This window comes from Eumetopias jubatus, unplaced genomic scaffold, assembly GCF_037043125.1.
Source record: "Eumetopias jubatus isolate StellerSeaLion01/CBP00866 unplaced genomic scaffold, mEumJub1_p1.0 scaffold_16, whole genome shotgun sequence".
NCBI lineage: Eukaryota > Metazoa > Chordata > Mammalia > Carnivora > Otariidae > Eumetopias > Eumetopias jubatus.
In genome coordinates, this window is record NW_028274822.1 from 83,926,326 (window position 1) to 83,950,433 (window position 24,108).

At 44.4% G+C, this 24,108-nt stretch overlaps 1 protein-coding gene across 1 annotated transcript in view; it reads right to left on the minus strand.

The window, feature by feature from the left end:
- Window positions 1–2,467: 2,467 nt before the first annotated feature.
- PTPN11 (protein tyrosine phosphatase non-receptor type 11) overlaps window positions 2,468–24,108 on the minus strand; it is an 81,552-nt gene continuing 59,911 nt past the window's right edge. Inside the window, exons 11-16 of the mRNA XM_028116559.2 lie at window positions 20,081–20,235; window positions 19,061–19,128; window positions 18,406–18,557; window positions 9,118–9,230; window positions 7,205–7,306; window positions 2,468–6,497 (exon numbers count right to left, since the gene is read on the minus strand). Of these exons, the coding sequence (XP_027972360.1) occupies window positions 7,237–7,306; window positions 9,118–9,230; window positions 18,406–18,557; window positions 19,061–19,128; window positions 20,081–20,235 (558 nt within the window). The 3' untranslated portion in view covers window positions 2,468–6,497; window positions 7,205–7,236. The remainder of the gene's footprint in view (window positions 6,498–7,204; window positions 7,307–9,117; window positions 9,231–18,405; window positions 18,558–19,060; window positions 19,129–20,080; window positions 20,236–24,108) is intronic.

The window sequence follows — 24,108 nt, forward strand, 5'->3', positions numbered from 1 at the left end:
AGAATTAAATGGCTCATTCCAAACCATAGTGTACACTCTAAATTACACGAGGAAGTCCTAGCAAAATTGCCTAGATGACCCAAAATAGTCAATTTAGACAACAAGAACTGAACAGTTAAAAATGCAGTGGATAGATACACAGAGACTGGAAACACTAAAATATGTAAAAATGTACTTCATTTCGTTGCAAAAATGTGTCCCAAAAGTTCTAGAAAGGCCATCCATATGGATCACAATAAAGAGAATTATTCTTTGTTCAGTAATAGAGATGCAAGAGTTGAACAGAGAAACAGCTATTGTCTTGCACGTTCATTTTTAGAAAGACACACACACACACACACACACACACAGAGGTTCCCCACTGGTCAGGAAGCAGCTCAGGCAACCCCCACAACTGAATTCTAACTCCCCTCTAATTCATTCCTCTATGTAACTTTCACTTGACATTAACACCCCGAATACTGTCTACTCCGGTCCAGTTAGAACTATCTGCCTCAGGGACGCCTGGGTGGCTCAGTCGGTTAAGCGTCTGCCTTCAGCTCAGGTCATGATCCCAGGGTCCTGGGATAGAGCCCTGCATCGGGCTCCCTGCTCCTCGGGGAGCCTGCTTCTCCCTCTCCCACTCCCCCCTGCTTGTGCTCTTGCTCTCTGACAAATAAATAAATAAAATCTTAAAAAACAAAAGAACTATCTGCCTCCCTGGCTACACCGAGTGCCTCGAAAGCAGGAAGTTTTTGTTCATCCATTCCTCAGTGCCTAGCACCTTGGGGGGTGAATTTCATCTTTGCTGAATGGAAGAGAACCTGAACACCAAATCCCTGCCGGTCCGGTATAACTCTACAGTCTGATCAGGTAGAGAGGACTTCAAGTCTGAGGAGCACATGCAATCTCTTTGTCCATATGCTGCCGGCGGGTTTTACAGGGCAATATCACTTTCTCACAACCTTTATTTTAGGAGCGGTATTTTCTATCATGATGTCACTTGGGGATTTAAATCGTCTGACCTCAAATGACATGAGTATCAGCTCATTGGTAACTGCTGCCATTGATAAAACAGCAAATCTCTATTTTGGACTCATTATCATTTTGCAAATTCAGTTATTTGGAAGCATAGCTGGGTCCTGGGTGGGGGGGTGGAAACGGCACCTGCAGTGAAACCATTCGCTCGAGGTCCTGCCAGTCCCTTTGTGTAGCCTCTCACAGAGCACAAGCAAATGGCTGGATGCAAAGCATACGTGTAATGGGATCTAACAGTGAGTAGGTACTTTCTTCAGAAGCTTTTTACTGACAAGATGACCGAGTCAAATAAACCCTCAGTTCTCGGTCCACAATTGATTTGTTATGGGAATTCCAGCTTTGTCTCTAATCTGCACATTTTCTTGGGGGTTTGTCTTGTGAGTAGGAACTGTAGAACCAGAAGGCTCTTTCATGACGTGTGGAAGACAAGATATTGTCACTGCTTCTCATTCATGTGCAGCCCAGGATCTCAGGAAGGATTATGGGGAATGAGGCGTCTCCAGGCCGCCGGCGCACCCAGCACCTCCTCTGGAACCCCAGAGGGTCACCACGACGGTAAAGCACAGAGCCCTTCCTCATAATCCTCATCGTTTGGAAGTAGTTGTCTCATCTCTGTCTTTCCTGCTGTCTGGGCAGCCTGCATCTTCAAGCACCGCCTGTATCCGTTAGAATTTCTGCCTTCTGACTCGTGCAAGGCCCAGCTCCCACTAGAATGCCACCCCTGGGAGGGTGGCCACCATGTCTGTCTCAGTCACCGCTTGGCGCGAGTCTAGCACAGGGGAGGCGTCTGGCATTGCCCAGGGACTCCCTATTTTGTGAATGGCTAGAGGACTGGTCTCACCAACGAAACCAGCTGAATCTGACTGATAGGCGTTAAGTAACTCGGTTGAGACCGAGAGGACAATAGTGTTTCACAGTGTAAATGAGTAATATGAATCTCTCCTTAGATTTACAGCAGAGAACTGAGAACTACCTGTTTTGTTTCTTATAAAATGATTTCTTTCTGCCACTGTTCATGCAGTGCTGTCGGAAGCAGCAAATGGCCTTGTTTGCTTGTAGCCTAAATCTATTCTCAAGGGACAAGCTGGTGTCCTGTGGTATACAATTTACTCCTACCAGCCTCCTCTGTCATCTGCTCTCCATATCCCCACCTGGCACCATTTACATTCAGTTTGTATGTTTCCTGATCATTTCCTGTATGTTTCACAGACATACTTTCTATTCGTTACTCCTCAGTTCTTGCAAATAGAATCCCCTGCCTCCGGAAGCTATTCATTGAGTGGGTGCTCAATAAATGCTTGAGGAACTGACTCATGTATTCTGTATTCCAAGTTATCCTCTAGATAAGAGCTGCTAAATGTCAGCATTTGGCCAGTATAAGAGGTTGAGTGACCTATAATCCCAGTTTTTCTTGGACATTTCCAATGAAGTAAATGACTAAATACCATAATATAAGAAAATGGTTTTATTCCTAATTTTTAGTTCCCATACAGTTTACAAATACACGTTTACTCTGATAATACAGCTTTGCAACTAGCAACGCAGTTGAACTAACACCCATAAATACAGGTGGGGAGACAATTAACATCCACTAATGTTTCTCTACATAAACTATTCTTTCCATGTCATTTTTTAAAAACAATTGCAAACAGACTACATAATACGTGGGCAAAAAGGCAATTAAGTGAATCTCTTGAAACACTAAATGTATAATAAACAGTGCATATTATCAACATTTACATGATTCACATCAAAATGATGACATCCTAAAATGTATTCCTTTTAAAGGATAGATTTATCAATAAAATATTACATATCTTTTAATACTCTGGTACAATACTTCATATACTGCAGGAAAATTAAATGTAGGTCTAGTCATCAGCTTAATAAAGGATCCTTTTCCGTTAGCTTTTATTAATAAAAGATCACAATTATGTCATAAATAAACAGGCAAATTATTAATTACATGATTTGAGGTTTAGGATGAAAACTTGTAGAAATTAGTTTGATATACAGTAAAGTTATACAACACACTAAAACCAACTGTTTAATATTTTTGCCTTGTGTGAACTGCCCATAGTGAAAAAAGAACAAACTTTTCAATGATGGAAGATACAATAAACTGTATTTTGGAACTTATTTTTCAAGAGGAAGAGGGAGAAAGGTTTCAACAACATTAAGGGCTAATACAGATCCTAATAAAGGCATCTTGAAATCAGGGAGGCCATGTGCTTGCTATATAAAACTTTATTCCCCCAACAACATACAGAAAACAGAAACTGTACTGGGTGTGTCCTTATGTCTACAGTCTAAGTTCCCCTTATGGATTAATAAGCTACAACAAAACACTTCACAATTGCATACTCTTTCCACATTCCCCCTGAACTAGAAATAACCCAGGATGTCATATTAGTTCTTCAGATCCCCAGTAAAATAGCCCCTAAAAATAATCTCGATAATCTTCTTGGCTGTTCCAAAGCAACTAGGCTCCATAAAGAAAGTACAAACACCAAGAAAGTCATACAGCAATTTTCTCATCCCCATTTAGCCGCATCTGAAAAGTCACGGATTCAGTGGGAGAGAGGTCCATGATTTTCAGGAGGGTCACACACTGGAGGTGAGGTGTCTTATTTATTTATTTAAAAAAAAAACAAAAACTCTTAAGACTCTGAAATTTGGCTTTTTAAAAAAACCCCAATACCATGTGTCAGATAATTTCTTCACCCCAAATATAAAACCCTATGCTTATCATTTTAAAATACTCAACCAGCTATGGGATGTTGTGCAAATTTAATGCCTACCAGCAACCCAGGAGCAGACTGCATCCCTGTATCTATCACACCTACTTGCCAGGTAACCTGATTCAACCTACTCAAGTTCTGACTGCGCTGGCCCCTCACCCTCTGACCTCCTCACAAACCACCTCTTTGGAACTTTCATTTCCACTACTTTTTAACACCTGCACCTCCAGCTCCCCACATCTTCACGGCCTCTCTTCCTGATTCCAACTCGGGGAGAGCAATCTCATCTGAGAACCTGCAATCCCCTTTTCACCAGACACATGGCAAACTTCAGCAACCTCAGGACTACTACAATCTTGTCTTGGCAGAAGTTTACATAACATGATAGTTTGCTGACTTCGTGGAGGGAAATCTAAATGAAATCAATGTCCGGTAACAAACAAAGATAGCCGAGATCAGGCGTTTCTGTTCCAAGCACAAAACAACTTGATCTTAAGCTACAGGCAGAGACGTTAATGCAGCAGATATATCTGTATAATCAAACCCTTGTATGCTGGTGAAAGACTTGGCCCCCAAAGTCCAGAGTCTCAACTATACCACAAAATCAAGGCAAACTAGAAAATTTCAATGTGACAATGCAATAAAAAGAACAGGATTCAAGATCCTCGTTGCAAATATTGAACTGGAAGCTCTTTCTTTACAGGCTTGACAAGAAGACAGTAGTTACTGACATTCCCCTTAGAAGGTAATTACCTCTGGGCCACACCTGCGTTCTAGAGCCATTCTAGGCTCAACGGGGGTGTGTGGGTGTGTGTGTGGGGGGGGGGTGGGTCAATGTGCATTTTGTCTGTGAAAATGGCAGCGGAGGCAGTCCCCAAACTACCTCAAGGTTTCACGGGAGGTAAAGACCTCAGAACGGAAGTACTACCGGGGCTGGATCAGGAGCCAAAGCAAGAAGAATCTGCGTGAGGAGACCGTAAACTTATGGCCAAGTCACCGTGGCATTTTATTATCTTTACAAAGTCAACCAATGACACTTTCATTGAAACATACTCACTGAAGGCTGATTCCATACACGGGGCAAAGAGGATGTCTTTGGAGAAGGCACTTCAGGTAGAACGGTAGCAAATCTTACTGCTTGATTAGAACCAAAATGAGCTACTGCTAATTCAGTCTGAGGCGCGGCCTCGTGGGGAGCGCCCTCTCTGGGCTGCAGCCTGCCTGAAACCACGGGCAGGGAGGGAGCACTGCCCTCTGCGGCAGCCCCGGGACAGGACAGTTCTGCTTTCAGATGCTCTGCCCCCTCAACACATCCACCCTTACAAGACCAGTTTCCCCAAATGATGGCTCAGAAAATATGCTCAGAGCCAGAAGTGGTTCAAGAAGCTTCTAGAAGGCCCTCTATTTCTCAGTTTGACTTCCAGCTTACACCAGCTATTAGAAGCAGCTCCCATTTCCCAACGTCACCAGCAGCTTCTACTTTTGCTAACGACTGCTGTTTTCCTGTGACACTGGTTCTGACAAGCCTATTACTCTGGGGGGCCCCCCGTGAATCACACCTCCGCTTCATGCCCTCGTGCCACTCCCCCTTCCTGAATCTGGGCTGGGCCTGTGATGCTTTAATCAATAGAGGGCAGTAGAAGTTCTGGGTTTAAGTCCTAAGGAGGCCTGGCCATTGCTGCTTGATACCCTTGGGAGCTCTGAGCTGCCATGTAAGCGGTCCAGCTACCCTGCTGGCGGGGCCACTTGGAGCCACTGCATGGAGGAGAGGCCCGGGGACCTGCAGAGAGAAGCCCAGCCGTCCCAGTGTCTTTGGGCAACCAGCTGACCACACACACACACCAACACCAGCGAGAGGACAGGAACAGCTCAGCTGAGCCCAGGCCAGATTGAAGAACAGGGAAGAGGCAAACTAAAGAAGTATGGTTTCAGCCACTACATTTTGGGGTGGTTTGTCACCAACAATCGATAACCACGACACTGGCTGGTTATCCACAGATGCGTTTTTTTTTTTTTTCTAAATACAAGACGATGACTCAAATGAAAAGAAAATATGACAAACATTTTCCCACCACCTCCTCAGCCAACAGGCTGAATGGTAACTGGTCATCCGCTAAGAAGAAAACACACCTTTTCTCCCAAGTTTCCATGATTCTTTTTTCCCATGATTTTTTAATGGCAATGCAAAGGTAAAAGTCGACTTCTGACAGTCTGGGGCCACTGGCTTAATGATCATTTAGCCAAAAAAAGAGGCCATCAAATGAATTTTCCACTACTGGATAAGCAATGACAAATGAAACTCTTCTCACGCCCACGGGATGTTGTCACCTTTCCCAAAACGTTTTTCCTCTTATAAGTGCCCTGTCATCCCTCACAAAGAGAAAAATAATTGAATTTTTAAGGTTATAAAAAGAAAAGAAAATGCCAATAAGTAGAATTTGAATCACCGTCATCTGTAAAATATAGAGCACAACTAACTGCTTCCTCAATTTAAAATAAAATTCTATAAAATATAACACTGTCTACATTGTAGAGATGATTTCTTCTTATCTGAGGAAATGAGTAATTGGTAATCAGGTATTGTTGAGTTAGAATACAGTGGTATTTAAATGGTTTCGAATTTTGCTTATCCAAAGGTAGTCAACCACAACACAAGCCTTCCAAATTCAAATTCATTCTTCACATATACTTTCTTGCATCTGGTCTTGATCTTTTTAGGGAGAGGGTAAAGGTCCACATCTGGGGAAGAAATAAGTTAGAATTTTTAAGGAGCACACATCTAAAAGTTTCTCAAGGCATTAAACCATTTTTCAAGCAGATTTATAGCTTTTAAAGACACTACCCATTGAAATGGGAATTTCACCATGCAATACTGAAACCGTGAGTTTCCAACATGCATCACAAAGTGGGTCACTGTCTACAAAGGTGACTGACAGGGAAGAGGCGAGAGGAGTTCTCAGCGACAGAGCTCCCAGGGATGTGGAGGTGAGAGGGGCGCAGGCCCGGGGAAGCCAGAGCCCTGGGTCATACACCCCAGCAGGGGCCAAGGGGGATGAGAACTCGGGCATCCTGATGCCAAACCTCCAGAGCTGTGTCCCCCCACTTCCCGGGTCCCCACAGATCATCTCCCAGCACAGCTCGGGTTAACTGACTCTAATACAAATGGAAGGGGCAATGACACCGGCTCTTCCTCACCCGTACCAGCCATCTCTCCATAATGAAGTACCAGCTTGGCCCCTCCCAGAATTAATTCTGTATTTGGTTTCAATCCTTAAGGAACTTGAAAATAAATCCAGCTTAGAAAAAAGGAGTTTAGGAAGAGAAAAAAGAGGGTGGTTTGTAAAACTTCGTTATGCTGCCCCTCGCTAGAACACTCACAAATGATCTGCCTGCTTAAAAACGCCACAAATGGTATAAACAACCGGTGAGCACTACCATTTAAATACCTAGGTCTGTGCTGAAGTCCTGGTGGGTGTTCTCATCTGAAGCTTTTCTGCTGCTGCATCAGACCAACGTTTTCATAGACTCTAGCATTATCTTCTCTCATTCTGAAAAGAAAAAAAAAAAAAAGGCAAGAAAACATGAATAAAACGCCGACCATGCTGTCCAAGCTCGCACGGTATTTATAAAGCACATACTCCATTTTTTGAGGACCCGATACGGTGCAGACTCAGGCCCCAGGAGCTGCGTTCTAGGACAGGCTGTAAGACATAAACATACAGCAATATCAAGCTCAAAGTGGAGTAAGAGCCTCGAGTCCTCGTGCTCTCTGGGGCTGGAGGAAAGCGAGCCTTTCTTCTGGTGGGCAGAGCAAAGGAGGCCTATACGATGAGGCCTTTGAGTAAGACCTTCAAGCAGGGTGAGACGAGAGCACACAGAAAGGACAGGTGTTCATTTCAAGCAGAGGGATCCTAACGGGCAAGAGGTCCAAGGAAGGAAAGTGCAGGAGCAGTGAGACCCACAGACCCAATGTAGCCCCGAATCCAGCTACATGAAGGGGAACAGTGAGGGTGAAGCTCAGTGGTGGTGCAGGGTTCTGGGATGGAGGGCCAGTGCATCAGAAGCCAGACTCCATTCTGCTGAGCAGGGAGTGGAGATCAGCGCAGTCTTGGAGGGACAGGGGACCGAGCAGCCATAGATGCCAATCTGAGAGGGACAAGAAGGGGCTTGGGGTCCGGGGTATCCTGGGTTACACCCTGTAAGGAACATGATGGGAGTGGAGAGGCAGAGAACCTGCCGCACGGGGAGGCCACTGGCAATAAGGGAGTCGTCAGAGTTCATGAGCTCTGCCGATATTCGGGGAACGCTCTCTCTGGCCAGGACGCAGAGCCCTGACGAGCTGGTGCCACGGCAAATGACTGCAGATAGCAATTTAAAATATCAACACTCCCCCTCAGTCCACCGGGAAAGGAAAAAGCAGGCAGAAGGAAGAGGCAGGTTGGTGGAGAGAATACTTTTGCTGTATAATTTCATTTCAATGTTAACTAGAAGCCAAATGTAAATACAAGCCTCATATTTGCTATCTAAAACGTGCATATAGAGTATTAAAGTCAGCAGGGCTTTAAAAATCCACATCAGAAGCAAACAGAGATAAGACTCTTGGGGGAAAATAAAAAGTAAATGTTATACCACAGACTACCTTAGAATATGGAGAAAAATAATAATTTACGACTGCAGTTCACATAATCAATTTAACAAATGTTCTCCTAACACGTTTTAGCTTACACAGGGGTTGACAAAGTTCTTGTGAAAAGGATCAGAGGGTAAATAATTTAGTCCCTGCAGGCCATACTCAGTCTCTGGCATATAATATTCTTTGTGCTGCCGTTTTATTTATTTATTTATTTTTTAAATATAACACCTTAAAAACCATTCATGAGCTGTACAAAAACGGGGCATGGCCAGAATCTGTCCTGGGGGCTGTAGTTTGCAGACTCTTGGTTTAAAGGCTCAAAGTAGATGTCTGTTCTCTGTTGACCAGAAAATTAACAGATCATGATGGTGTCGGGACATTAATGGTCAACTTATTTACTTTTACTAAGCAAAAAGTCTTAATACAACCAAAGGGGTGTTACCCACTTTTGTTGTCCATCATTAACAACACCCCATAAAAAGGAAATTTAAGATTCTTCTTAGAGAACCACCACTTGATATACTGACAACCTCACATAATCACAGCTACTGTACCAATCAGCCTTTGGTTTAGGTGAATTAAAATTTAGTTTAGAAAGCCCCTGACACACTCGCTAATCAGCTGGGCAACAATAATGACAGGTGTGTGCTGCAAAGACCTGCTGTTTTTTAAGCTTTTCTATAGGACTGTGTTCAGGTAGAAAGAATTTCCTTCATTATTACTTACTCTGCACAAGATGGTGTTGGCGTACAAGGCGGGAGGGGACTCTGATCTCCACTTGTCTGGTCCGTTAGAGAATACTTAATATTTGTATATTCATGCCCTTTCCTCTTGCTTTTCTGAAAGGTGAAGATTGCATATATAAGGAATTGGGACTTTTTTAAAGGGAAAAAGAAACAACGAAGGCATTTTACCAAAGACAGACAGACAGACAGGCAGACAGAAAGGTTGGACCCTAAATAATGATATGTTGATCAAATGTCAGGGAATTCACCTCAATGTAAATAACACCATACAAGTGAAAAGTACTTTTGAACCATACAATTCAAAAGCAGAGTCATGCATTAACAACTTAGTATGTTAAATCAAATGTATCTATTTCTGAGCTAAGAGAGAATTCTCACTTTCTTTGCCACATTAACATCTAATCATTTCATAATTCACTTGCAACACATTTAATGATTCTCAGATAAACAGTTGGGAAAAGAGTTCCAGAAATAAATTCACTCCAAGTAAAAACGGCCCACAGGTACAGAAGATGGTAGCGCTTTATTGTCTCTTCCCCGCCTCCCACCTCCAGCCCAGAAAGGACCCTAGCACCTTTAAAACTTCATTTTTGGCTCTAATGATACTCTTGAAAAAAAAAAAATTGGCAAGGAAAACCAGCAGAATGTAATCTCATTACAGATGCAGAGTGAACTATATTTGGTAGGAGTCCCGGTTAGATGATTTATCACTCTTCACTCTTAAGTTCACCTAAAAACAACCAATTCTGAAAATCGAACCCACCAATCATCATTATATAATGTTGCCTTCATTCTAGGATTATTCAAGAAAACCAGCATATTAGAAAGGGTGCCCACATCAAATACTGACATGTAGCAGAGACTTCCATTTGCCGCTGAGAGGGTAAATTGGTGTGCCGTTTGTCCGAACTCGCAATACTAACCAGTTAGTGTCCAGTAGTAGCAAAACTATATTCGACAACCTTGAACATTCGCTTCTTGAGAAACTCATACACAGAAGCCTAAAAGGCCTGTGAAAGGATGTCTAGTGACACGTTACTCTTAATAATGTCTACACCAAGAGAATGAATCAATGTGATGTGTTCCTATCGTGAAATAATCTGCAACAGTGAAGAGAAGCAACAAAAAGAGAGACTGTGTGTGTATCAAAACAGGTGTTATAATCAATGTTAAGTGGAAAAACACAAATTACAGAACAATAAAACAGTATGATACCATCTGGCTGAACATTCTAAACATATAAAACAATGTTATCTACTATGTGTAGATTACTGGTATTTGTATTTTAAAATATAAAAAGATACTGCAAGCAGGGGTACCTGGGTGGCTCCGCTGGTTGGGCGTCTGACTTTGGCGCATGATCTCAGGTCCTGGGATCGAGCCCTGCATCTAGCTCCCCACTCAGTGGGGAGTCTGTTTGACCCTCTCCCTTTGCAACCCCCCTTGCTCGCACTCTCTCTCTGTCTCAAATGAATAAAATCTTTAAAAAAAAAAAAAAAAAGACTGCAAGCCTAGTGATTGCCCTGGGGTTCCAAGGATAGAAATGAGGGGTGCACTTGTGCTGGCAGCTGTACCTGCCACATTTGATTGCTGTTATAAAAGGAAAAAGTGGGGCACCTGGCTGGCTCACTCAGAAAAGTGTGTGACTCTTGATCTTGGGGTCGTGAGTTAGAGCCCTACATGGAGTGTAGAGATTAGTAATAAATAAATAAGTAAATAAATGGGAAAAAACTTGGACGAAATGTGACAAAACAAAATGTCCAATTATAGGTATAGTACTATTAAATTTTTTTCAAAATGAAACATAAAACAAATTTAAATTCACTGGTGAAGGTTCTTCTTCCTCTCCTTACTCAAAACTCACCCCAAAACAACAGTAGAAAATCTTATTTCACATACAACAAGAGTTGTTACGACTCCAACCTATAAACTCTAAAGCATCTCTGTGACCATATATAAACATGGGACCAAAATAAAAAGGAAGCTGGACAGCCTAAGAGATTCACTGTCTGACTCTCCACAGAAAAAGCTTGACATGAACAGGCAGCTAGCTGCTTGCTGTCCGCTTCATCGTGCTATCTGCAACCGTGTGGGAAAAGGAAACGTCCTAAAGGACAACTGGGTGTCCGGGCCCCTGGATGACCCCGTGGAGCCAAGCTGCCCACTTCCTTCTCAAATGGCCTGCCAGCTCGGATTTTTACGTTAGAAGAGAAATGAGCTTCTATCTTGTTGAAGCCACTATTATTTAGACTCTGTTAAAGCAGCCCAACCAGTTTGTTAACTGACCAAACAGCCATCACGGAACTTATAGTCTAGGGAAGAAGTTGCAAAAAAGAAATCCAAGGAGATTTGTTTTGCTTACTCTACACAGTATTTTAATGTTTTGAACAACTGTTTTTAAAAATCGAAAGGCCTTAAAAAGCAGCCACAGATTTTTAGCACTGAAATACTGACATCCACAAGAAATAATTTTTTAAAAGCTAGAATTTAAAATGAAATATTAAGTGGAAGACCTGGCAGAGAACATCCTTATTTTAAAACTTATTCTGGACAGTTGGACACCGACTCTTGGTCTCAGTTCAGGTCTTGATCTCAGGGTTGTGAGTTCAAGCCCTGTATTGGGATCCACACTAGTGTGGAGCCTTATTAAAATAACTTAAAAAAGGGGCGCCTGGGTGGCTCAGTTGGTTAAGCGTCTGCCTTCGGCTCAGGTCATGATCCCGGGGTCCAGGGATCAAGCCCCACGTCGGGCTCCCTGCTCAGCAGGGAGCCTGTTTCTCCCTTTCCCTCTGCCTGCCACTCTGCCTACTTGTGCTCTCTATCTCTCTGTCAAATAAAAAATTAAAAAAAAAATCTTAAAAAAAAATCACTTAAAAAAAAAACAACAAAAAACCTTAATCTGCAGTTGAAAAATCCTAACTCTTTTTTTTTTAAAGATTTATTTATTTATTTTGAGAGAGTAAGAATGAGAGAGAGAGAGAGAGAGCACATGAGAGGGGGAGGGTCAGAGGGAGAAGCAGGCTCCTCGCCGAGCAGGGAGCCCTATGCGGGACTCGATCCCGGGACTCCGGGATCATGACCCGAGCCGAAGGCAGTCGCTTAACCAACTGAGCCACCCAGGCGCCCCTAACTTGTTTTTTTTTTTTTAAATAAAAATGTGAAATATACAATCAATAAGTTGAAGCATAAGCTTGCTTTGTACTCAACACTTTTTTTTAAAATTGTGGTTAAAAAAAACAACAGATAACATGAGATATCGGCTCTTGACAAAATTTGGAGTGTACAATGCAATACTGTCAAGTATATGCTATCGTTGTGCAGCAGGCCTCCAGAACTTTTTCATCTTATATGACTAAAACTCTACCCACTGAACAGCAACCCCATTTCTCCCTCCCTACTACTTTCTTGAAAAAAAAAAAAGTATTTCTACATAAAGTGATTATAAAAGAATTTTCCAATACAAACGAGACAGGAATTATTTCAACGAATTAAGTCACTCAAGGAAAAGCATAAAAATGTTGGAGCTTCTTAGCTTATTAAGAAAGAACAAGAAATAAAACTGATTCACAAATCAGATGAGTTTATTTCTCAGTACTGTGACAGCCCAGGCTGTCTGTACAGTACAAGAAAAAAATCTCAGGGGATAGGGGTTATTTTGATTTTAGGGGGGTGGAGGGAGATTTGTTACAGAGCCCTAAAGAAATGGTCTGAAATTGATCTATCCTTCACCTGAATTCAAGGACATAGCAGAGTTACCAAACCTTTTGTAATATTTATATTAAATCTTATGGGCTTGACAGTTCATACAGTCAAGGTTGAGAGGAGGGTCCAACCACAAGTCTCGAAAATCATCTGGCATTAAATATCCTGCCATGTGAAGTAACTGCAGTCCATTCTTAAACTGTAAATTACAAAAAAACCCTGTGGTGCCCGGCTGGCTCACTTAGAGCATGCGACTCTTGATCTCGGGGTCGTGAATTCGAGCCCCATGTTGGGCACAGAGACTACTTAAAAAAAAAAAATTAAGACTACAAAATAAAGCATATATTAATTAAAAAAAAAAAGAAAGAAAGAAAAGCCCCAAAGCCAAGAGCAGGAAGAAAGGATCAAATGAAAACGCTCTAGGGGCATCTGGGTGGCTCAGTCAGTTAAGTGTCCAACTCTTGATTTTGGCTCAGGTCATGATCTCAGGGTCGTTGAGATCAAGCCCCATGACATTCCATGCGGGGAGCAAGAAGCCTGCTTAAGATTCTCTCTCCCTACTATGGACTCCGAGAAACAAACTGAGGGTTTTGGGGGGGAGGGTGGAGGGATGGGTTAGCCCGGTGATGGGTATTAAGGAGGGCACGTATCACATGGGGCACTGGGTGTTATACGCAAACAATGAATCATGGAACACTACATCAAAAAAAAGATTCTCTCTCCCTCTCCCTCTGCTCCTCCCCTCCCCTGCTTGTGTGCACGCACACTCTGTCAAAAAAATAAAAAGAAAAGAGAAAAAAACGGGATAAATAAATAGAGAGAAGAGACAAATCTTCCCTACAAAGGAATTCTAAATAAGTTATGTAGAAACTAACCCTTTCTAGATGCTGGAGCTTAATTCCTCCCCTTCCTTTGGGTATGGTCTGCACTAGATGACTCACTTCCAAAGAACAGAGTAAGGACAAGGAAAAAGAGTCACTGTTACAGTGAGAGAAACCTGGCAGACACCACCCAAGCCTAGTGCTGAAGGTTAATATCCCCAGGCCATGTTGTTATCAAGTGCCCCTTGAGTGATGAGAAGGGCACCTCGCAACTCACCTTATTGGTACTCTGCCCAAAAATCCATTACTCTAATCAAATCACAAGAAAACGTCAGACAAACCCACACTGAGGGGAATTCTACAAGATACCTGACTAGAACTCTTCAGAAGCGTCACGGTCGTGAGAAACAAAGACTAAGAAACTAGTACCGACCCAGAGGGGCAGTAAATTCAATGTGGGATCCTGGACAGGATCCTAGAACAAAAAAAGAGCATTCGTGGGAAAACTGGTGAAATCCAAATAAATTGCAGAGCTTGGTTACCAGCAGTACATCGGGGTTAACGATTTAGTTTTGATAAAAGTACCACGGTTATACAAGATGGTAACGTTACAGAAAATGGATGATGCACACACAGGAACTCTGTATTGTCTTTGCAACTTTTCTAGAAGTTTAAATATTATTCCAAAATAAAAAGTTAATTTAAAAAAACTACTGGAGGAGAGTATGTGTGTGTGTGTGTGTGTATATACCTCATATAATATATAAACCTCATATAAATACGAGGTTGTATAGCAAGAGTTCAACTAGAGCACTAATTAATTAGCAATTAGCCATACAAATAATGCTATACCAGTACAAATAAGCACAGCCAGTACCCAGATCTTGGCTTCAAAATACCACTCTACAACAAAGAGAATCAGGGCTCCTATGAAAAACAGCTGGGAAAGTACACGATGAGTCTTCATATTCTGGTGTCAAAAAGTATAAGGAAGTGAGATGGGGGCGCCTGGGTGGCTCAGTCGTTAAGCGTCTGCCTTCAGTTCAGGTCATGGTCCCAGGGTCCTGGGATTGAGCCCCGCATCGGGCTCCCTGCTCCGCAGGAAGCCTGCTTCTCTCCCTCCCTCTGACCCTCCACCCCGCTCTTGTTCTCACTCGCTCTTTCTCTCTCAAATAAATAATCTTTAAAAATATAAGGAAGAAACTAAACAAATGAACGGGGGCGGGGGGACGCAAACAAAGAAACAGACCTCCGCCCCCCCAAGAAACAGACTCAACTACAGAGAACCCACTGATGGTTACCAGGGGGGTGGGGGATGGGTTAACTAGGTGAGGGGATCAAGGAGGGCGCTTGTGAGGAGCACCCAGGGTTGTACGTAAGTGCTGAATCAGTAAATTCTACACCTGAAACCAATTTTACACTGTATGTTAACTGGAATTTAAATAAAAACGTCATTTTAAAAAAAGGAAGTACTCAAAAATAGGAACTATCAAAAGGACACAAGGACCAATTTGAAGAGGTGCCCACTAGCCAAATTTGGGACAATTTAAGCAACAAAATAAATAGTAGTAATGGACTATCACCCATTCTGACATGAATGAATGAATGATGAATGAATGAATGAATGAATGAGAAGGGAAAGCTCTTCTTTAGAGAAGGCTCCCACCTAATAAATGAAAAGGGAATTAGGATCTACAGCCATACCACCCTGAACGCACCCAATCTCGTCTGATCTTGGAAGCTAAGCAGGGTCAGGCCTGGTTAGTACTTAGATGGGTAAAGGGAATTATGGAAGTAGGAAATCACCACTGGGCAGATATCACAGGAGTAATTTTTCCAGGCAAGAATAGTGAATACATGTAAAATCAGTGGGCAAAAGGTATGATGGAAAGTAGGTTATTTATACAGTCTCAAACATCTTCCTATAAGATAGTAATTAAAAAGGGGGAACTCGTCACTGTACAGTGGAGAAAGAGAACACTGCCAGTCAATGAAACACATCAACAGAGGTGCTCCTGATGGGAGGTAGCAGGATGCAATATCACTTCTGTGCCAGTCCTGTCAAAAACACAAGACCTGAATGTAATCGAGGAAGCACATCAGACAAATCCACATTGAGGCTCATTCTACGAAATAACTGGCCTGAACTCTTCAAAAATGGCAAGGTCGAGGAAGATGAAGACTGAGAGACTGTCCCAGATGAAAGTAAAGATACTTGACAACCACATGCACCAGGGGACCCTGGACCACAGAAAGACCGGAGGAGGACAAACTGGCAAAATTTGAAGATGGTCTGCAGATTAGAAAACTGCTGTACCGATGCGAACTCCCTGGTTCTGACCATTTCACGATGGTTAGGTAAAAGAATGTCTTCATTTCTAGGACGTACACATCAGAGTATTAAGAGGCAAGGGCGCACAAATGTTGGCAACTTACAAGCATTTCATTTTTAAAAGTACATATTGTATATATAGAGAGAAAATACAAATGAATGATAAAGTGTGTTAATATGTTAACAGGGTGAAGGGAATTCCATACACTGTTTTTGCAAATTAAAAAAAAAATTCAATACTGTTAAGTGGAAGTTAACAAAGAAATCTACTTTCAAGTAAATGGCAGAGTGTGGGAAGAATCCTTTATAAAAACTTGAGAATTTTCTCAAACTCGCCTCACTTGCACCTTCCCCTGGACGCCCCCCTGTCTCTGCTTCGCCTCCTCCTGGCGCCACTTCCTGCTTCCTTCCCCCGGCTCACCACCCCTGACGCACTCTCTTTTTTCATTTACCCTCTTTCGCAAATTCCTTCAATCCCAAAGGTCCTTAACTCTTTAGAATTGTGGAAATGATGGTATTTAAAAGGCTTAGCCAATGATCCTACATGAGTTTCATTCTTTTGCTTAATTTAAAACTCAGGCGGCTTCACTATTTAAGGAACATGTTCTGTTTTTGTCTAGCTCCTCCTGACCCCCAAAAACAGCAGTGATAAAGGTATTTTTAAAGGAGCTCCTAAATCCAAATTACAACTTGAGATTTAGGGTCAGAGAGACTATATATGGTAACGAGAAGATGCGAAGTGCTATCAAGGATGGGAGGGGAAGGCCCTCAAGTCACCAAAACAAGGATAAATGACAAAGCTTCTAAAAGAAATAGAGCTTTTCCCCTAGGTTTCTAAACAAGATTACATCATATGCCTCAAGATATTCCTGAATTTGTACCAACTGTGTTTATACTATGTTTATAAATACTCTTTGTATTTATTAGGAGGTCCTTCTCTTTGGGCAACTTTATGCTTTAACTATTCCTGGCCCAAATTCAGTATAACCGGAAGACAAATAGAAAAAAGCCTATAGTGGGGCACCTGGGTGGCTCAGTTGGTTAAGTGTCTGCCTTCGGCTCAGGTCATGGTCCCAGGGTCCTGGGATCGAATCCCGCATCAGGCTCCCTGCTCAGCGGGGAATCTCCTTCTCCCTCTCTTGCTCCCCCTGCTTGTGCTCTCTCTCTCAAATAAATAAAATCTTTAAAAAAAAAAGAAAGAAAAAAGAAAATAGCCTATAGTAACCATCTAAATATTTCACAACACTTACGATAACACCAAGTCAGATTTAAAGCACGAAAGGTCAAAACTGTACTTTGTTGATTATTTGACCTTACATATCTATACATACACTATTGCTGAAGATGTTTTTGTACAATGAAACAATCTAGTGTTCGGGGTTTTTTTTTTTTAAGATTTTATTTATTTATTTGAGAGAGAGCGGGGAAAGGAGCAGAGGGAGAAAGACAAGCAAACTCTGCACTGAGCGCAGAGCCCGATGCCAGACTCAGTCTCACAAGCCTGAGATCATGACCTGAGCCGAAACCAAGAGTCGGATGCTTAATCAACTGAACCACCCAGGTGCCCCTCTAGTGTTTTTATGTGAACTGAGAACCTACGAAGCTAACTAACAGGTATCTTACTTTGGCTAGCCAAGCTTTGATAATGTGGCTGCCATTCTGCTAGGCTGGAAGTCTCACAATTTGCCAGCAGGTACCATTCTGAGAAGCCAGGTTCTCTGGAAGGCAATACACAGCGTAAAGCAGGCAGGCAGGTATCCGTGCTGTTTAGACACTTCCTTGTCTGCAGCAGAGCAGCAGGGCTGGGGGGGGGGGGTGGGGAACGCCCAGATCCCCAAAGGAGCAGTCTCCTCATTTTCCTCCTCTCAGCATATTCCTAATTAACTCAGCTTTGTGTCTGTTATGAATAGCTTCAAATGGAAAGGATCCAACTCCACATTCTTCTTCATTATGCATGGCTTATTAAAATTGAAGTTTCACTGTTTCCAACTCAACCAAGTTGATGGTTCAAACTGCTGTGTGCTACGAAGAGTGAAGCATTCGTTTAAGAGATGGGATCCGGATAAAGACAGTCCGGATCTAAACCGGAACAGGCTGGACACTTCGAGGCTTTCAGTTCCAAACTTGCCGTGTGAAAGTCCTGGAGTCTGTCTGGGAAAAATCCTAACCTTTCCAAGGGGCAGTTCCCCAATCTGCCAGGCCAGGACGACAGCGGCTACCTCCCTAAGCTACCCGCTACTGAAATATCAGAATTGTGAAGAGAGGCCCTTCCTGGTTGGGAACGAATTTCCCATTCCCAAACAATGGCAGCTGTCTCTCAGAGGCCCATCCTGCTCAAAAGGAGAGCGTATCTGACTGAGCTGCCCAGAAAAGAAAATGAAAATCTGCACTCCAGCCCCTCCAGGATTGGTACCTGCTCTTCTTCAATCCTGCGCTGTAGTGTTTCAATGTAATGCTGGACGGCCATATAGATGAATCGGTACTGTGCTTCTGTCTGGACCATCCCTGACCTCTGAGACCGCACCATCTGAATGGTTTTGGGAACATCGATGTCACAGTCGACGCCTGCAAAGGAAGCAACATGAGGCACTAGGAGAAACCGCAGGGCCGGGGGATGAAGTGGTGTAATGCACAACTTTTAGCAGACTCAGAGATAGAGCAAACTTAGTCTTTAATGTTCTAACTGAACGTGTTCCAATGGCTACACTGGCCTTCTGACCGATACAAATGATTCCAGAAAATTACCTGAGAAAGTGTCGGAGGTCGGGACCCCCTCACTTTCCAACCCCATAACGTCCAGCCAGGATGAGGTGGGTGGGCAGAGACCACCGCAGCACATTCAACAGAAGTCCCTGGCAGTGGGACACACACACTGCTCCTAAGCTTCATTTTATGTCAAAAGCTCAAAGAGAATGTTTTGTTCTCTCGTAAACACACTGAAAGTCAAAGTCTTCAGCCCAGATTTTGTGAAAATGTTTTAACATTCAAATTCTCTCCCCCGGGGCTATTTTCACTAGCACATAAACTAAAAACAGGAACTATCGCTTCTTGCCCTCCAGATGACCTACCTTTCTCTCTGATGACGTCAATGAGGATATCAATCACAATGAACGTCCCTGTACGGCCGATTCCAGCACTGGGGGCAAAAGGACAAAGAGCAATGACAGTGGAGTCGTCCATGGGGGTTTCGGACTCAAAACCAAGCTACTAATACTACCAGAAACAATGTCTGCTCTTGGGAGTATTTATAAGATTGTCTATTTGAATAGATTAGCTCAGCGCACGGGGCTTTGGAGTTGGTCCAACCTATACTTGGAGCCCAGCTTCTCCAGTACAATGTGCCTGAGGTAAGTCCTATACCTCTCTGGCCCTCAGTTTCCTCGTCAGTGAAATGGGGATAATGGTAAATACTTCACAAGGTTGTTGTGTGGCTCAAATGTTAGTAATGTATGGAAAACACTAAGCTCAGAGGCTGGAATGGAGCAAGTGCTCAATAAACAGTAGCTTTTAAAAAAGTGAATAAAGTTTCACACGCAGCTACTTGCCCAACGTATGGATGAGTTTTGGGAAACTAAACTTTCCCCGGTATAACCACAAAGCCCAGACTTGGGTGCCAGCAGGCTGTAAACCGTGGTAGAGGCCACGGGCGGGGCTCCAGAGGCCTGGGTGGGGAGTGGTCCAAATCTTTTGAAGCAAACAAGTGTCTTATGGGGGGGGGGGAATGTATCTTATTTCTGTGGCAGAAGAGAATAGGATCACAATCAAAGCGATGAATTCTAAATCACCATATTTTTAAAAAAAGCAAAAAACACAAGCAGACATTACGAGACTACGTAGGGGCTCCCTGAGAATAAGGATCAAGTTCACCACCCTCTGCCCGGCCACCGCCAATACCTGGCAGTCCTGTAGGACCCACAAGAAAAATACTCTGGGGTCAAAGTGTGCCTTAATGCAGTTTATGCATGCCTCAAATAGAGATTAAATTTTTCTCACAGTTCAAGAGCTGGGCTGAGTAGGTAAAAGCAAGCCCTAGTGGCATTAAGAGCTGGGCCAGGCTGCTGCCCAGAGAGGGGGCAGGGGCCGGTCACCTGCAGTGAACTACCACAGGCCCTGCATCCATAATGCTCTCTTGCTTATGGTGGACCTCCTCCAGGAAGTCCAGCACGCCCCCAGGGTCACTGGGCACTCCGTGGTCCGGCCAGGTCCGAAAGTGGTATTGCCACACGGTTCTCTCTGTATTCCCCTGGAGTAGAGCCAAGAAAAACCAGAAAAGAATTAAATAAATCAAGAGGTTGAGGAATCACCCAGTTCTGATCTTGCCCAGACCTGATGTGAGCCAATGGAGCAGGCCAGCACTGAATCTCCTCATGCTCCATTTAAAACTAAGACGAGTTTCCCAATCATGTCTCCTTTTGGAGCTGGCTGAGCAATCCTGAAGGCAACTCTTTGCCTCTGTCCTAAGAACCAAAATGTCCGGTTCAGCAATTAGCTCCTCAGGAAGCTACAACCTGAGTCACCTTTCTGAATCCTCGGTGGCAGGCAATGTCCCCGTTCCTCGTCATCCGTGTGTCATCCAACTCAGGGGGCAACTGAAGCCTCTGGGACCTGGGGCTCTCTTCCCAGCAGATGAGGAAACAGCTATCCTTTCAAGACACGTGTTCCTTTGTCTTTTTACACCCAGCCCTCCTCCCCTCTCCCAAAACACCCACTTCTATTACTACCTCGTAGTGTTTTAACCTTCTGTTCAATGCAAAGTAGGTAGAAAGGCAAGCTTTGTGATCAGAAGGCTGGGTTTAGGCCCGAACCCCAGCATTCATAATCACTGTGGTCTCCACACATCTCTTAAGCCTCAATTTCTTCATTTGCAAAGAGGAATAATAATCTCTCTCACAATACCACTGAGAGGGATTAAACAAGACCAGTTAAACACACAGCCACTCCTTGGCAGCAATAAGAGACTCAGCCACCCGTGCTCTCCTGAGGAGAGGGATCATTCACAAAGGTCAAGACTACAGAAGACCAAAAGCACCGCGTTCTAGGTCCACCCAGATGAGGTCGCTGTAGCAGCACTGTTGACTGCCCCATCTTCGTCCTCCGAGGCTGAAGGAAATCCAAGCTACTGACGTTTTTAAAGGAGATTTAAAAAAGAAAGATAAACGAAGCCAGTGTCCACTACCAGTGACCTTCAGGACATCCAATGAATCTGAACCATATAACATCTTTTCGTGAATTATGTGCATTTAATTTACTGATGTCAATTACTTTTACAATTTTTACTGATAAAAATTTTTCTTGATGCTACTAGGTAGCTAACACTCAGGGGCTACACAGGAAGGACAGTCAGGGAAGGAGACCCAGCTGCCCAGCACAACAGCCCTGCTCCTCCTCCTTGGTAAATCTCTGTCCCAGGAGATCTCTGACCCAACTCCTCCCTACTAGGAAACTTAACAAGATCATGTCACAGCACTTTTAGAAAAAAATGTAATGTGTTCCATAAAAAGCGGTTAGCATGTGACCAGGAATTCTGGAGAAATCACCTGTCCTGTGACGGCACCTGAATCCATGGGTATAAAACACAAACCCAGATGCCAACATTTCCTGTACCTGATGCTTAAAAATCACTGTTAGCAAGAAGAAGGATGGTTTATCACTAAAACTGAAGAAACATCCACCTGCTACTCAGAAACACCTGATAACAAGAAGATGGGTGGTTTAGCCTAAAACTGAACAAACCTATGTGGAATCTCTGGCCAGTGTCCTCTAAATCTCTTCCATTTCTGCTTGACAGCTATGTTTTCCCAGCTTCTCTCTCACTCTCTGTAGCAGAGTAAACCTCCCCCTACCCCACCATCAACAGAACTGCACCCCCGTTAACATCAGAAGTTCCCGCCTCCCACCCTGGGCCACAACCGCCCAGGCTTCTAACTTGCTTTGGTCCTCTCACCACCTCATGGAGCTCAGCAGACCACTGAGCCCTCTTCCACTCTCCACCTGTCTCCTCCTGCCCCAACTGCCCCTTGTCGGGCTTGGACTCTACGTACTACTTTTTTTCTTTTTAAGTAGGCTCCACTCCCAGCATGGAGCCCAACCTGGGGCTTGAGCTGAGATCAAGAGTGGGATGCTCAACCAACTGAGGCACCCAGGTGCCCCCCCCGCCACCGTGTACCATTCTGACAATCACCCTCCACTCTCTCTCCATCCACTGCACCCCTGGGCAAAGCCCTAGGCCTGGACAAAACCAACCACCCACCTTCTCGGTTTTATACCCAAGGAACAGTGTCCTTGGAGAAAAATCACACCAGGGGATTGGCGTCGCTAAACGTTCATGTTCACCAGCTCAACTGGGCATTCAGCGCTGCCTGAAAATTCACTGGATTCCTCATCGTCTCTACCCACTACTACTGGATACTTTTCCCACTTTCCAAGGATAATTCGTCTCTGATTCCCTTCAAATGCCAGTTGATGGCCTCGCCTCATAGAGAACATCGAGCAATTGCATGTCGGCTCTTCTATCTGCGTCTGTGGTCACCTCCTCCTTCTTGCGTCCTGCTGCCACCCACCCACGATGCACTGGAGCCCACCTCCCCTCCTCGGCCATTCTCCATTCCTGCCTCCCTGGCCTCTTCGTCTTGACATCTCAAAGGCATCTCACACTTTACCTGTCCAGGTGTTCACCCTTCCCTCCCTTCTCAAATCCAGTGCCACCAACCCAACGCTCAAGCTAGAAAACTGGCGGTCATCCTTAACGCTGCCCTTGCCCCTCGCCCCCCATCCACACCGTCACCAAACCCTTCCCACCTACTCCCGTTACCTCCAGGAGGTCCTCTTCTGTCCACCGCCGCTGCCACCACCGCACCACCTTTCACCTGGACGATTCAAGCCCTGCCTGGCTGCACAGCTTCTGCCCGCTCCTCTGCCCTCACCGCAGGGCCACTCACACTGCGTTTGGTTCTCCCCCCTCCTCCTCCAACAGCCCAACCATCCCCATGTCCTGCAGGTGCCGCCTCAAGGCATCTGGCACGGGGTCGCTCCTCTTCCATTTATTCTGGCATTTTGCATAATATTCATTTCCAAAGGCAGGAATAAGGAAACAAACAAACAAACAAACAAACAAAAACCAAGTGCTGGAGGCCCTGGGATCTGACCTGGAGAGGAGACTGCCAGACCCCACCACCCAGCAGCCTCCTAGCGGGCCTGCTGGCCACTTGGGTCACCCGGCCCGGGCCTCCCCGCCCAGGGCTGTCAGACACCTCCCTGGCACGCAGCTCTGCGTGTGCGTTCTCTTGGAGGCAGCCTTGGCCACAGGCACCCAGCTACCTAACACACAGAGTTCACAGTTCTAAACACGAGAGTTAAGACTCTTCCCAAGTTGGTCTCTCTCAAGCTGATTCCCTCAATTCGCTACTTGCCTTCGTTCCCCATAAATCCCATTTCCCTTCAGTCTGCACATCACGGCAGGGGCTCACAGTGACACCTCCACCTGGGAGGCCCTCTCTCTCCAGTGGAAAGCTCACCCAGAAAAGCCCAGCATCTTCTGAAACGGTCTCTCTGATGCCCCAGCCGGAAGGAAGCCTGGCCTTCGCAACATTCCACGGCGCTTGGGTCTGGGGTACAGCTGTCTGTGTATGTGGCTTCTCACTGCTACATGATTTCAACTCCTCAAAGACTTCATTCATCTCTGGGTCCCCAAAAGACCCTGAAAGAGTAAGCCCCCTCTAACCACAAAATTAAAATGAATCCAAATCTAACCCTGCTTTGTAAAGGCAGTCACCCCAGTGACAAACTTAAACTATATGCAATTAGGAGCTGATGCCATGGAATCTGATCACGAAACAGGCCTCAGGGGCTTTGCAGCCACCACTCCCACTGCTCGGAACACTGTTCTCCAGACTCTCTGATGCCTGGCTCCCCCACCTTCGGCTCAAGTGATAGAACCTCAGAAAGGCTCTCCCTGATTACTCCATCTCAAATACCCAGTCGCTTCTAACGTAACTTCCTGCAGCCTTCCTAGACTGAACACAAGCAGAAAGCTTAGTTGGTTGCTTACTTTTTAACCTTCTATCTCCCCAGGCTCTCTGGGAGCAGGGATTGCACCTGTCGTGTTTGCAATGTACTA